General features: G+C 36.8%; 1 protein-coding gene across 1 annotated transcript; it reads right to left on the minus strand.

The window, feature by feature from the left end:
- Positions 1–15130: 15130 nt before the first annotated feature.
- Positions 15131–16054, minus strand: LOC124989381 (olfactory receptor 2J3). The gene has a single exon (XM_047559254.1). The coding sequence runs from the start codon at positions 16052–16054 to the stop codon at positions 15131–15133; it is 924 nt and encodes a 307-aa protein (XP_047415210.1).
- Between the last annotated feature and the right edge of the window lie 207 nt (positions 16055–16261).

The raw sequence follows: 16261 nt of genomic DNA on the forward strand, positions 1-16261 counted from the left end.
CCTGCAGAGTTGGATGCTCAGAGTGTAGTGGTTTATCTCTTCACCAGTGGATTATTGGTTCATTCATTCATCTGCTATCCTTTCACTTCATCTGACTTACTGAGAGAATACTTTTATTTAGTCACAGAGTTCCTTCTAACAGGTATAAATTAAATATAATCTACTTAAACATGATTCACTTGTGGAAAACATGGCCCTATAAAATCTAGAGCTCACATCAATAGTTATTTTGTTTCCACATCACAATCCTAATTGAGAAAGTTATAGGTTTTACTATTAATATTGATTAAAAATCAGTTTATAACTCCTATGGAGAAATGACTTTACGATGGCTAATTCAATCACCATTTTCTACATTATAGAATAAAACTACACACAGAACTTCCCCTTAATTTCCTCTGTGGCTTACAATCGCACTGATTCTATTCATTTTATCCTTTTTTTTCTGTGTCTATGACTCTTGCTTTATCTCCAGCCTGACATAAACAATATCATAGGTTATGTTACTTCATCCTTAACCTACTACTCGTGAAATGAAGAACCCAGAATTGTATATATAAAAGGATCTTTAGCAATAATGAGAACTATCTAGAGTGAAATAGCATATGAATGTAAACTTTTTACAAACAAAAAATTTCACTTATTACTTTGAACCATCTTGCACTGTGAAAAGTTTATGGTTTGGAAAAAAATTTGTATAGAAGTCCCATCTTTTACCATCTAAATTTTGTCCTCCAAGTTTTTAAAGTTATAACAGAAAAATTGTATGTATTTCTGATGTACAATATTATGTTTTAATGTATGCATATATTGTGAAATTATTTATCCAAGTCAATTAACATATCCAATACCTCACATGCTTATCATTTTTTGTGTGTGTTGAGAACATTTAAGATCTACCCTCTCAGAAATTCTCAGGTATACAATACAGTAGTATTAGTTTTAGTGACATGTTGTATAATACATATCAATAGGTCTCCTGCAGGAAATTTTGTACCCTTGAATCAATATTACCCATTTCCCACTTTTCTGAATCTCCAGACCCTCTAGCAACTGGCATCTAGTCATCTGTGCTTTTTTAGTTAAATATTTTTAGATTCACACATAAATGTGAACATGCAATATTTGTCATTTTCTACATGGCTTATATAACAGAGCATAATGTCCTTCAGTTTTTGCCAAGTTGTAGCAAATATCAGTATATATCTGATATATACTGTGTTTATATACTGATATGTGTATAATACTGATATATACACATATATTTGGAGTCTGGAGCTTGGGTATGCATGTGCTGGTCTGGAGGATAGTGTCCTTGGGGTAATAGTCTGAATCCTGGGACCACAGTGGCTAGCCTACCCTTGGGTTTATCTTAAGAGGAGGCAAGTGCTACGATACACAACAAAGTCAAGGACTCACTTCGTTCTCCATTTCCCATTCTAAACTGATTTAAACATCATACAATGAATACAAATAATGAAACATCACAGACTACCCCGTTATTATGTATAATCTTCATATTTTTTGTACTAAGGAAAAATAAGTTATATTTTAGAAAAATAAAATTTTAAAAGGGATTTAATTTTGAAGGATGAATATGAATAATTTTTTTTTAAATTTTTTGTTTTGTCAACATTAAAGGATTCAATCATTTACATGCATTTAATCTTAGGATAAAAGACTTCAACATAGAATGCTTTTGTATAAATTTTAGCAAGTATTAAAAATTGGAAATAAAAAGTTGGACATGAATAGTTTCTGCAGTAGCTTTCTTTCTTTCTTTCTTTCTTTCTTTCTTTCTTTCTTTCTTTTTCTTTCTTTTTAGTTTGTTTAGGTACTTTATTTTTAGTTGTCTATTTCTACAACACCAGGATACACTCTGACATAATCACAAAAGCATGGAACACAACCCACTCCAATTCAGTACCCAGCATTCCACCCCCACCCAATCTGCTCCTTTCCCTCCACTCCAGCGCTCTCTCTTCAATCCATTTGCAGTTTACTTTTTTTTTTCTTTTTTTTAGTTTATGTCCTGTGAATACACCCAATGCTGCCACCCACTGTGCCACATCCACACAAGTCCATTGGAAAGTTTCGTCAAAATTGTTTCACTGGGGGCTGGGGATATAGCTCGGTTGGTAGAATATTTGCCTCACATGCGTAAGACCCTGGGTTCAATCCCTAGCACCGGCAAAAAAAAAAAAAAAAAAATTTCACTGTTCTTCCCTTTACCTGTTCCTTCTTCCTCCTCAGTTACCCTCATCTATGCTATTGATCTTTCCTCTATTTTGATGAAATTCCCTCTCTCTTTTTTCCTTTACTCTCTCTTTTTGTACCTGCCCCTATTTTGGATTAGCTTCAGCCTATCAGAGAAAACCTTTGACCTTTGACTTTTTGGGACTGACTTATTTCACTTAGCAGGACAGTCTTCAGTTCCATCCATTTACCAGCAAATGTCACAGTTTTATTCTTCTTTATGGCTGAACCATACTCCGTTATTTATACGCACCTCATTTTCTTTATTCACTCATCTGTTGAAGAGCATCTAGATTTGTTCTACATTTTGGCTATTTTGAATTGTGCTGCTTAAACATTGATGTGGCTGAGTTACTGTAATATGCTGGTTTTTAGTCCTCTGGATAAATATTGAGGAGTGGGATAGCTGGGTCACATGGTGGTTGCATTCCTAATTTTTTAAGGAATCTTCCAGAGTGGTCTCGTTAATTGATGGTCCCACCAGCAATGTGTGAGTTTACCTTTTCCCCCATATCTTGTTCAACACTTATTATTATGTGTGTTCTTGATAATTGCCATTCTGAACTGGAGTAAGATGAAATTTCAATGTAGTTTTGATTTGCATTTCCCTCATTGCTTGAGATGTTGAACACGTTTTCATTCATTTGTTGACCATTTGTACTTATTCTTTTGAGAAGTTTCTGATCAGTTCTTTTGCCCATTTATTGATTGGGTTATTTACTTGTTTCATGTTAAGTTTTTGAGTTCTTTGTATATTCTGGATATTAATGCCCTATCTGTGGAACAGATGATAAAGATCATTTCCCATTCTGTAGCCTCTCTCTTCACATTCTTAATTGTTTCCTTTGCTGTGTAGAAGCTTTTAAATTTGATGCCACCCCTCTTATTATTTTTTTTTAATTTATTTATTGTGCTTTAGGGGGGTTTGTTAAGGAAGTAGATTCCTGTGCTGACGTGATGGAGCGTTGGGCCTACATTTTCCTCTAGCAGTTAAATCTAGGTTTGTAATTCACTTTCCCCAGAAGAGGATAACACTACCTTTGAGAAATACCCGTAAGTTTCAGATTTAAGGTTCTTTGTATCTAAAGTGTTGTGGGTATAAGGACGGTGAGGAGATGAGAAGGGCTAAATGGGAAGTACAGGAGACTAAAATGTTTGGCAATGGAACTTCTTTAACATTTCTTCTGACATTTCTTCTCTTGTTTTCATCCCAACTTCCTCCCACTGAGTAAACTTGGAGTTCACTACTTCAAGAGGTCTTCATTTCTTTCTACTCTGGGGGGATGCATTAACTCAGACTGCAAGTTTTTTTTTTTTTTTTTTAATATTTTCTTAGTTGTCGATGGACCTTTATTTTTTATTTATTTATTTATTTATTTATTTTTTGTTTCCTTTTTTTTTTATTGTAAACAAATGGGAAAGAGGTTGTTTCTCTGTCTGTACATGGCGTAAAGGCATACCATTTGTGTAATCATAAATTTACATAGGGTAATGTTGTTTTATTCATTCTGCCATTTTTTCCCTTCCCCCCCTCCCCTCCCACCCTTCCCCTCCATCTATACAGTCCTTCCTTCCTCCATTCCTGCCCCCCTCCCTAAACCCAACTCCAACCCCAACACTAACATTTCCCACCCCCTATTATGTGTCATCATCCACTTATTAGCGATATCATTCTTCCTTTGGTTTTTTGAGATTGGCTTATCTCACTTAGCAAGATATTCTCCAGTTTCATCCATTTGCCTGCAAATGCCATAATTTTATCATTCTTTATGGCTGAGTAATATTCCATTGTATATATATACCACATTTTCTTTATCCATTCATCAATTGAAGGACATCTAGGTTGGTTCCACAATCTGGCTATTGTGAACTGAGCAGCTATGAACATTGATGTGGCTGTATCTCTGTAATATGCTGATTTTAAGTCCTTTGGGTATAGGCCAAGGAGTGGGATAGCTGGGTCAAATGGTGTTTCCATTCCAAGTTTTCTAAGGAATCTCCACACTGCTTTCCAGAGTGGCTGCACTAATTTGCAGCCCCACCAGCAATGTAAGAGTGTACCTTTCTCCCCACATCCTCGCCAATACCTGTTGTTGCTTGTATTCTTGATAATTGCCATTCTAATTGGGGTGATTTATTTATTTATTTGTTCATATGTGGTGCTGAGACTCGAACGCAGTGCCTCACACATGCCAGGCAAGCGCTCCACCACTGAGCCACAACCCCAGCCCAGACTGCAAGTTTTTAAGTGAAGCAAATCCTTTAGTGATCTCCCTCTAGATTTCATAAAAACAACTTGTTTTGAAGGAGCCAGTACTGACTAACGATTAAATCTCTCTTTGCTAAATGATTCTTAGGTAAAAAGGTACACTGAAGTCACTGTAATAAGGTACTAATACATAATTTTGACTGCAGGTCTGTGTGCACCACTAGTTTTGTTAATATATACTTTTCGTATATTTTGTTTGTAAATTAATACGTGTGCTAATGTTAATCATTTTCTGGGTCATGTGTTACATTTTCATAAGGAAAATTCTTAAAATGCACATTTATTATTAAAAGGATTATATCTTAAAATTCATGATTTGGAATTCCTGGATAATATCTATTTGATAGAAACATCAGAAAAACTGATTAAAATTTTAAATAACTGACACTAAGTTTTTACATAGTGTGTACCTTTTTACTTTCACATGTATTCTCTTGAAAGAAAGATTGTATGGGCATAGAAGAATTATTTAAGATACATTTCCTTAAAAATATTTATGCTAAAGGGTTGACATTGCTCTATTTTGTAACAAACTACTTTGCATATATTAGACATGGCTGTATGCATTTAACACAAAGTTGCTACTAAATTATTCATAGTCATTAATATAATAAAGGATATAAAGACCTGAGGAAAAAAAGAACATGCTAATGATGCTTATTAGAATTCAGGCAAGTTTCATGTTCAAATGCATATTTGTGTCCTGTAACATAGCTGAACTCAGTTGTTAGTTATTAAGACAGCAATTTCTTACCTTATTTTTTCTCTATCATCATACTCCAAAATGGTCATATCAATAATATGTCACAGATTCTTGTCCTACCCTTTGGTTTTATATTAACTGAAAATATCAAACTTAAAATACCCTCATCACTTTTTCCACAGTCCTCCTGGCTATCATTTTATGTAATTATTTTAGATGGTCATATTATACTTTGCCACTATAAATCTGAAAAGTGGAGTAGAAAATTTGTATTTTAATGGTGTAATGAATTCAGGAATAAAATTCAGTGTAGTTCATTGTGACATTATTGATCTTAGCATGTGGTTAGATATATTTAACCCAATGGAAAGACTGAAGTATCAGTGGATCCCAACATATATCTCCATTGTCCTTCAATTTACATTCAACCTGTTTAACAGTGGTCGCTTTCCTTGCCACGGAGCTTATTTCTAATGTGTGTTGTAGCTAACAGGAAGACACTCAGAGATAGAGTTATATTCTGCCACATCCTCTGGAGTTTCTGACTATATGTGTGACTGTGTGTATATCTCTTTATGGCAGGGGCAGTTATCACATACATTTAACTGAAGGCTTTCCAAATTATTGGTAGACATAGTTAGCTAACAGAAGTTTGTTTTTTTTGTTTTTTCCCCTATACTTTGATCTTGGAATAACTTTAGCTTTACAGAGACTTTGCCAAGACAAGATGGAGAATTTCTATGTACCCTTCACCCACTTTAAACTTCCCTTAATGGAACATTTCCAGGTATGTTTTTCAAAACTAAGATGCTAACACCATTAGGGTTCATCAGTTTAATGTCCTGTTTTTATCCCAGGATCCAATCTAGGACACCACATTGTGTTGAGATGTCGTGTCTTATAGTCTCTTTAGGCGCAGTTACCTTGTGTTTGAGGGATACCTGTCTGGTGTTTTATAGAATGAACTCAGTTATGACTTGTATGATAGTTCTCATGATTGAACGAGGACTATGGGTTGCTGTGGAGAAGATCACAGAGTTCACAGAGAGGAAGTGCCCTTCCCATCCCTTCACAGTGGTGGCTGTATGGTATCCGTGACATCACTGATAGTGCTCAACCTTAATTACTCAGTGAAGGTAGTGTTTCCAGTACATGAAACTTAAGTTTACAATTTTATATTTCCACATCTATTCCTCCAAAGACAGACCTTGAGCCTGGGTTACATTAAGGCATAACTTTCACCTCCCAGAAAGGGGAACTTTGTTTGTCTGTAAGGAAGATCTCTCCCTTTTCCCTTCATTTATTTATTAAGCTGATCATTTATTTATGTAAGTATGGACTCAGGGATATTTATTTTATAATTTGGGTTATAATTAAATGTGTGTTATTTCGTTGCTCAAATTGTTCCAGCTTTGTCCTCTGGACCTATCTCAGGTTGGCTGCTGTGTCCCTAGGACATGTCTTCATGTTTCTATTATCCTTTGTTATTTTTTGGTATCTCCTTAATTTCTGGTACGTTTGGTACTGCTTCTCCTGGTTCATTTTGTATATTCCTTTTCCAGGCTCAGCATTGGGTACTTTTCCAAGGATACTTGGTTGTTTTAACTGTAGAATGGTATTAGAAACCATAGCTGTTGGGGCAGATGGGGGAGATGGCAAAACAAAATAAGCAGTGAGTCCCTATCTCCTTAAACCACAGTAAGGAAGCAGCAAACAAAAGCAGAATCGAGAAGTGGGTGACAAAATATGTGCTGTATGACTTGTTATTACATAGTCTGAGACCTCGAAAGACTGGAAGATAGGTTACCAGAGCAGAAAATAAAAGTCGGTGCCCTAAACCAAACCTGTGTATGAGGGGTAGGGGCATCAAAGAGAGAAAGAAAGGGCGGGTGGTTGTGGACATTCTCTTAAGCTCACCCAATCAAAAACTGCTGAAAAGACAGATAAAATATAAAACACAGAAGGTTCCTTACAATAGCACAAACCACTTAAAACCAAATTATGGAAAGGAAACTGAGCAGGGAGATGCCTACAGTCATCTTGTGGAGACTGCAGTCCACCAGTTACCCTCTTAAATTAGCACACCAACTTCCAAAGCACAGACAGCTGCAAATTAAACCAGAGGTAAGCCCCCTTCAGTGGACCCTCTTAATAACTGGCCCAGAAAGAAATTCTAGAAGGACCACTACTAACACAAATCTTGGAAACCTTCCCCCATCACTGCTAACAAGAAGAGTGAGCTGGAGGGGACCTGGGCCAATGGAAGTGTAGGTCTAACCCTGTGCAGACTCCACAACCCAGGCAGGGATGAAAACCTCGGTGCAGGTTCACCTGAGTCAGAGACCACAATGAAGTAGCTCTGACCCCAAACAAAGGAAAGTTGTTTGACCAGGCCCCAACCACTAACACTGGGGAAGCCACCATGGAAGCCTAGGGTCCGTCCGCAGGATGGCAGTACCATAAGAGAGGAAGCTGCCTGAATATCCAGTGACATACAGACCCAGCAGGAAATTGCCAAAGACTACAAGCCAAAAAGGGTTGAATACCAGCATAGGTGTATCACAACCTGACCTGTGACTGATAAGTGACAGGGCAATGTTTGGATACTTGCAGAACCTTGCACCAGACTTATTAAGCAAAGGGAATCAATGTCCACTTTTCATAACCTGGAGCAGTGGAAACTGGAGTCCAGGTGGATTGCCAGAGACCCTCACCTCAGAGAGTGGAGACACCAAGAAGAAAACTGCTGCACCACAGAACACCTGCAGAAAACCCACAACCAGTGTGCTGGCTCACACAGACAGCTACCAGAAACTTCACTACCACAAGAAGAATTTGGCAGAGGGGGACAGGCACATGGTGACCCACAGCAAACATGGAAGCACATCAGAGCTGTATCCCAAACTTCTGCAACAGTAGAATCAGCCCACTCGCAACGCCGCATCCTCCAAGACTATAAACAACTCTGATGTCAACTTTGAAAATATAAACCACTTCTTAGCTTGATTGGTAAATGTTAATCCAATACAGAAAACTACACCTCCTCCGCCATTTGAATGTTTTTCATCTATTGTTTTAAAGCATTCACTGGAATCAGTTTTCCTATCTTTGTTTTTCTACCTCTAGTTTATACCTGCTTCTCTTACCCACTACTCCTCCTCTTGTACTATCTGCTACTACCTCAAATAACATCAATTCATCTATTCCTTCTTTCTACTTTGGTATGCTTTACCCATTTATAGCTTCTTTTTTTCTTTCTTCCTTCCTCTCCCCCATTTGCACAAACTTTCTTCCTCCCTCCTTTTAGCACTCCTTAATATTATACTGTTTATTAAATTGAACTATCAATTTTTGAATGATTCAGGAACTTTATTATGTTTATACCTGAATTTGAAGAACTGCAGGGAACAACTGCAATGAATCTTTGTCCTTACAAGGTTGAATAGTATGAGACTTGGCACAGAAGTGATCAGAGTAAATAGGGGTCAGTGGTATCTCTTAAAGTGGAGCTGATATTGGGATCAGCAGAGGTCACATACTGAATTAAAATATCATCATCTAGATATATAAAATGGCATGGTATTGGCACAAAAACAGACATGAAGACCAATGGAAGAGAGTAAAAGACACAGAGACAAACCCACGTAAACACAGGTATCTCATATGAAGTTGGCATCAACATACAGTGGAGAAAAGATAGCCTCACCAACAAATGATGCTGGGAAAACTGGAAGTCCATGTGTAGCAGAATGAAATTGAACCACTCTCTCTCACCCTGCACAAACTTAACTAGAAGTGGATCATGGACAAAGGCATTAAAATAGAGACCCTGTGTCTATTAGAAGAAAGGGTAGGACCAACTCTCCATCATGTTGGCTTTGGGACCATCTTCCTCAACAAGACTTTTAAAGCACAAGAACAAAATCAAGAATAAATGAATGGGATGGTATCAAACTAAAAAGCTTCTTCACAGCAAAGGAAATAATCAAAAGCATGAAGAGAGAAGCTACAGAATGAAATAAAATTTTTCCAACTGCACCTCAGATAGAGTATTAATCTCCAGAATATATAAAAAACTCAAAAAACCAATAACCCGATAAATGGGCTAAGGAACTGAACAGGCATTTCACAGAAGAAGAAATATGAATGGTCAACAAATACATGAAAAAATATTCAACCTCTCTAGCAATTAGAGAAATGCAAATTAAAAGTACATTGTGATTCCATCTCACTCCAATCAGAATGGCAATTATCAGAATACAAATAGCAATAACTTTTGGCAAGGATATGGGGAAAAGATATACTCATACATTGTTTTTGGGACTGTAAATTGGTGAAACCACTCTGGAAAGAAATATGGAGATTCTTCAGAAAATTGGAATGTAACCACCATTTGACCCAGTTATCTCACTCCTTGGTCTTGATTTTAAATACCCAAAGGACTTAAAATCAGCATACAGCAAACTACAGGGATGCGCCCACATCAAAGTTTATAGCAGCTCAATTCACAGAGGCTAAACTATGGAGATAATGTAGGTGTCCCTCAACAGATGAATGGATATAGAAAATGTGGTATATACACACAATGGAGTATTACTAAGCTATGAAGAAAAACGACTTCATGGTAATTTCTGCTATAGTGCTAAATGAAATAAATCAGTCCCCAAAAATCTAAGGTTGAACATTTTCTCTGCTATGCACAAATAAAGCAATCCAAAATAAGGGACAAGGGATTTAAAATAAAAGAATAGAAATAAGAACACAGGAGTAAACAAAGGGGAATGAAAGGAAGTGAGAAGGGATGGGATAGGGAAAAACAGTGAAAGGAATCTGACCTATCTTTCCAGTATACATATATGAATATACCACAGTGAATATCACCATCATGGACATCCATAAGACACTATTTAAAAAAAAAAAAAAAAAAAAAAAACTCTAAGTAAATAGCAAAAAGGTTCACAGAGTAAGGGGAAGGGAAGAAAGGATGGGAAGTGGGGAGGGAAAGGGGAAATACTGCATACTGAATTAGAATAAAGTCCTATTCCATGCCTCTATATCATGCCAATAGTATTCTAATGTATTTTTTTATAATTAAAAATAACCAATAAAAACTGTGACCAGGTCAAAAAGTAAAAAAAAAAAAAAAAAAAAGAAAAAAAGAAAAAGAAAGAAATTGATGGTCAATTTTTATATATGCATATTGTACAAGGTGACATTGATTCTTTGCTATTTCAGCAGAGTTAATCTATATATATGTACCCATCCATATATACACAGATGCCTGTAATTATTTCTGTTTTATGCATCTTTGTGTGTGTTTGTGTGTGTGTGTGTGTGTGTGTGTAAACCTGAGGTCACACGAGTCTGATTCTAACAAGTTATGTCACAGATCACTTCAGTTTTCCTTTCTTGCTTATCTGTACTTTCCCTATCTATAGTGAGAAACCTGCATCCTACTATCCATGATCCTCAAATTGTTTTTTGTGTAGTCATTGTACTTGGAGGAATCAATTTCATAAGAAATCACAACAGCGTGAGGAAAAAAAAGGTACTCATTTTCTTATGATACTCATCAAATACCAAAGTATGCAAGGTGACTTTAAAGAAACCTATCAGCCTTCTTTTTCTTAAAGAAAGAATTGGAATTAGTGTCACCAAATAAATGAACACCATATATCTCTAATAGAATGCAGAGGAGGACATAATAGCACCTCTGTAGTATTCCCACCCAAAATGAGTAACTTCAACCTCAACATACATGAATACCACAGAAATCTAAATAGGAGAATATTATGTGAAATAATTGGCCTGTAATCTGCAAAAACTTTAAGATTATAAAAACACGGAGACATACTGAGGAATGTTCCAAATTGGAGACTGAGACCAAGTTCTCATTTCTGATACTGGATCAGATCTTTTCTTTTGAAAAATATTCCCGTGATCACTTTGAAGAAGATGTGTATGTTAACATTTTATTTTTAAAAATAGAGAAAAAATTTAAGTGTATGTTAATGTTGTATTATTATATAGATAGCATGGAAAATACTAAAATATTTACATTGGTGAAATTGGGTTAAGGTCTATGGTATGATTTTGTGCAATTTTCACAACTTTTCTGTAAGTTGTTTGTGGTTATGGAATTACAATTTGTCCTTGGTGATTTGTAATTGTCAGTGTATGATCTCTGAAATCACTTGATGTTGTCATAATACATGATGACTGTATCATCCCTGAAGCAAAGTGGGACAGTAAAATACCATGTCCTTGAATGCTCCCTTTCGGTTTCCCAAAGCCTAGACAACTTAAGGGAAAATTAAGAGCAAGCCTTGGCCACACAATTCAGATGCACTAAAGAACAACAGGTTTCTGTTATGCATATGGGGAACTAGGGCAAGTTATTATTATCTGTAAAAAGCTACTTTCTTGCATGTATACCAGGTCATTTGCTCCTTGGGATACTGGTCATACAAGAAAGCTAATGCTGATGAGGTCACTGCTTCTGTGGCCTAACATAAAAATCCCGTCTCTGAGCAGGAACAGACCTGTAACTGAGGGTACTGTGGAAAGACTATGATCACCAAGGGACAAAATACTGTGAAGGAGAGGAGGCAGTACTTGGCAAAGCACCATAGGGAATGGAGGTACTATCTGTCAACATGTCAGCATTGGACTATTCCTGGACCACTAACTCATGTCTTCTAAGCTTCTCCAATAATCATGTCTCCTAGGCTGTCTGTGGACATTTGCTGTGGCATGCCTACAATCTACCCCACTGCCCTGGCACAACTGGACTGTAGATGATACAAAGATACAAAGATCAGTTCCCTTTCCAACTGCATGTTTGTAAAACAGAGTTAGAAATCATGAATACAAGGTCATGTAGAAGAAAATGATTTTTTCTATAATTATGTGGATGACACATTTGTGGCAATAGTCCTGTCCTGCAGAGTTACAAAAAGACATAATTGAGCATATGGAATGTAATGCACAGGACTATGCATTAAGTGAAGTGGAAAAATATTTGGAGACATCCGTAGATGGGAGAAGAAATATAGAGAGTAAAGGTATTACTGCTTGTACACTGTGAGGCTCCATTCTTATCCAGGACTACAACTATGGAAAGCTCTTTTTTCAAGTTTCATACATCATTCCATCTAATTTTTCAACTTTTTAACATAATGTCCTCCATTCTCCCTTTTCTGCTTAAAAATTGTATGCATTTTTAAGCATACTCTTGCTTCTTAAGTAAAGGTCCTGTGGCACAAATTCATGTGTACTGTCCCAGTGCCAATCCATAAACTTTGACTTAACATTTAGTGTTGGCAAAGGGGGGATGTCAGAGCTTCTAATATGCTTTGGGTATTATTGATCATAAGAAACGATCACCAAGAAAACTAAAAATCCATTGTAACACCCTGATTTCATCATTGAAAAGTGATTTAAGCTCAATCATGCTACCTATCCTGTTCTCTTCAATTTTCTCATTTTCAAAGTAAGAAAACTGATAGCAATTACCCTCACCAGCGGTAAATATTCAGAAGATTCTTGTAACTAGTTTGAAACAAACAAAACAACAGAAACAATAATATTGGTGTTAATCTCTAAGGAAACTTTTGGAATATAATCTACATTACAGGTGATAAATTAAACTAAGTATGCAAAGGTGTCCAGGATTTAGTTTCATATGTTATAATTAAAGTATCCAAAAGGAAAAAAAATGTGTATGTGTGAAAAATGCATACAATTTTTAAGCAGAAAGGGAGAATGGAGGACATTATGTTAAAAAGTTGAAAAATTAGATGGAATGATGTATGAAACTTGAAAAAAGAGCTTTCCATAGCTGTTCCTGCCCCAAACCCAGTGCAATGTAGATCAATTTGAACAGAGCTAAAGAATACAGAGAAATCTTAGTGCCTGGACTAGCACATAAAGAAAAGACACTTTAGAAAATAGTAGGAGAGACAGTTTCCCAGCATCTGCCTCACCTTTCCTCCGTACCTCTGCCTCATATCACAGAAAGATTCCCTGACACAGGACATGGAGAGTGACGTCAGCAACGACTTTGCTGCAGACTCAGCACTAGGCCCCTCTCCGTGAAACCCAGGACCAGGCATCTTCTGTGGCCCCATAGTCAGCCTCTTGTGTTGGACCTCACCTCCAGACAGCACAAGCAGGCCTGGCTCCAGGTTTGTTCCTGTGGCCCCTATTTCCCTACCATGGTAGGTGTCACCTCACTTCTCACACTTCACCCTGTTATTATGTCTATCATGAAAAAGACAAAAGATAGTGTCAGTGAGTATGTGAAGAAAAGGGAACAATGCAACAATTGTTGAGAACATAAATTAGAATGATAATTATGGAAAACATTTTCGATAGTAGATGAATCATAAAAGTCCCCCAAAACTAGAGCTCGTATTTAACTTTCAGATAAAATTCAAGTATTGCCAACCTGTTATTTATATCAAATTGTCATTTACTTATTATTCTACTCCAGTTAATATGACTGAAACTGAAACAGTTTATATTTATAGGTCATTAATCTTAAATGGATATGGTTGATAATAATAGATTATAAAACTTTCTGTTATTAAAATACATTTCTTTATTTGGAAAATATAAAGATTAGTTTCATAGTGTTCTTCTTAGACACAAATACTCAAATTAGACCAAGATTTAAAAAATAAATTAAACTTTCCATGCAATGGCTTTTATCTTAAAAATGTTTCAATGTTTTCCAGCAATTCTTTGAACCATCCATTGGCTTCAAGTAAATTTCAAAGTCCAGTTCTCCATCTGTCTCACATATTCTCTATAACACCTTAGATTATGCAGGTGCACCAAGAATTTCTTTTGCCTAACTTTACCTAGCCTATGATGACCATTACTTGATCAGCTATATATCAGAGTTTCCAAATTGTATCACTCAAGTCTCACTTCTTGCAAAAAAAAAGAGAAGTGTTAGATGATTCATTTGGCTACCTTACTTCGGATTTATCTTGTTACAACTTGTAAAACTTATTTCCTTATTATTAATAAAGGGATATGAAAGAATCTGGACCCAATTTCCTTCTTATATTTACTACTTCTATTTTTTGGTGAGGGTTTAAAGATAGGTGGTGTTGCCATAGCCCAGCACATGAGAATGGGAGAGAAAATGTGACAGGACAGGAAGGCACAGAAATTTGGAGCCAGGCGTCCTTTTTTTCTGACAACTTTCATAGGAATGGGCAATTGGAGTTCCATAAGAATTACAGTAAAACCCTTCCATGTGCAGAAACCACGATAATCTCATATACTTCCTGTAGGTGCCACTTCTTACAGGAACCATCACCACTCCACAGTGCTGAGCTGAAAACCAAGTTTCCAGCACATGAACCTATAGGGACACACTGAAATCATATTCAAACCACAGCAATATGCAACAAAGAATAGTAATGGAGAGAAATATTTAAGGTGCTTCACTATGCCTACAAGTAAACTAAAGACTGAAGACCAAAGTATTTTGCCTAAAAAGGAATTAAAAAATACATTGTAGAGTTACTTTCAATAGAGCACATTGACTTTGCATTACAATTATGAACTGCTCTTCCATCAATTCCTACAAGAAATTTCAGAATCATTTTCAATTAAAAAGACTAAATTCATTTGGATTGCAATATGGAAAAAAATCACTGTTGATATTTGAACTTGAATTTACATGATTGGGTTCTCCACAATTGAATGCTATTTAGGAGATTGTGTTTTATTCATGTATGTTAGGAAGAACTCTGTGGCCTGGTAAGAGTAAGTGTTCAAAAAGTGCTGAGTGAGGAAAAGGGTGGGGAATGAATGGATGGATGGATGAGCCATTGGTGAACAGATGCACCATTACACTGAGAATGCCACAATTATACAGGTTATTCTCACCCCATTAATCTCTTAACTGCCCCTCTCACATCTTTATTTCTGAGGGTATAGATGAGTGGATTGAGGCTCGGTGTGACAACAGTATAAAAGAGGGCAATGAACTTGCCTCGGTCTTGAGAATTTTCTGTTGATGGTTGGAGATAAATGCACATGACTGGAATGAAAAAAAGAGAAACCACCGTAAGATGGGCTCCACATGTCCCAAAGACTTTCTGAAGTCCAGTAGTTGACTGCATCCTCAGCACCGCTCGTGCAATGGCACCATAGGAAATGAAAATGAGGATAAGAGGTAAAAGAACAAAAATGGAGCTGGTGACCATGAGGGTCAGTTCATTAGCATGAGTATCAAAACAAGATAATTGCAGGAGTGCAGGTACTTCACAGAAGAAATGATCCACTTGTCGATTTCCACACAGGGGTACCCAGAAGGTAAAGAGGGAATGAACTGCTGAGTTGGTAAATCCACATGCCCAAGAAGCCACAGCAAGCAAGTGGCACAGTCGAGGGTGCATGAGGACAGTGTAATGCAAGGGTTTACACACAGCCACATAACGGTCATAGGACATCACCACCAACAGAATACACTCTGTGGCTCCTAATGCAAGGACAAAGTAAAGTTGAACCATGCAACCTGCATAAGATATGGTCTTCTCTGGGCCCCAGAGGTTCACCAGCAGTTGTGGGATGGAACTAGTCGTGTAGCAAAGATCCAGGAAAGAGAGGTTTGAGAGGAAGAAGTACATGGGAGTGTGGAGATGGGAATCCAGGTAAGACAAGATGATGATGAACGTGTTGCCTGTCAGTGTCATCAGGTAGAATATCAAGATAATCACAAAAAGAGCTATTTCCAGGTGAGGCCAATTAGAAAAACCCAACAGAATGAAGTAATCTTGGGAGGTACCATTGAATTTTTCCATCATCATTTGTTTTCTGTTTCCTGAAAACAATCACATAAACACACGCACACACACACACACATACACACACACACATCATAAGGACATGGTTCAAGAACCAGAAGTATACTTGAAGAAGGTGTTTAAAATTAGAAGGTCTACAATACTTCCTCACAAAAGACTAGCTAACTACAGTGTAAAAAATAGTCAATGTTACAGGTGAAGAACATG

This window comes from Sciurus carolinensis, chromosome 7 (genome assembly GCF_902686445.1).
Source record: "Sciurus carolinensis chromosome 7, mSciCar1.2, whole genome shotgun sequence".
In the NCBI taxonomy this organism is placed as follows: domain Eukaryota; kingdom Metazoa; phylum Chordata; class Mammalia; order Rodentia; family Sciuridae; genus Sciurus; species Sciurus carolinensis.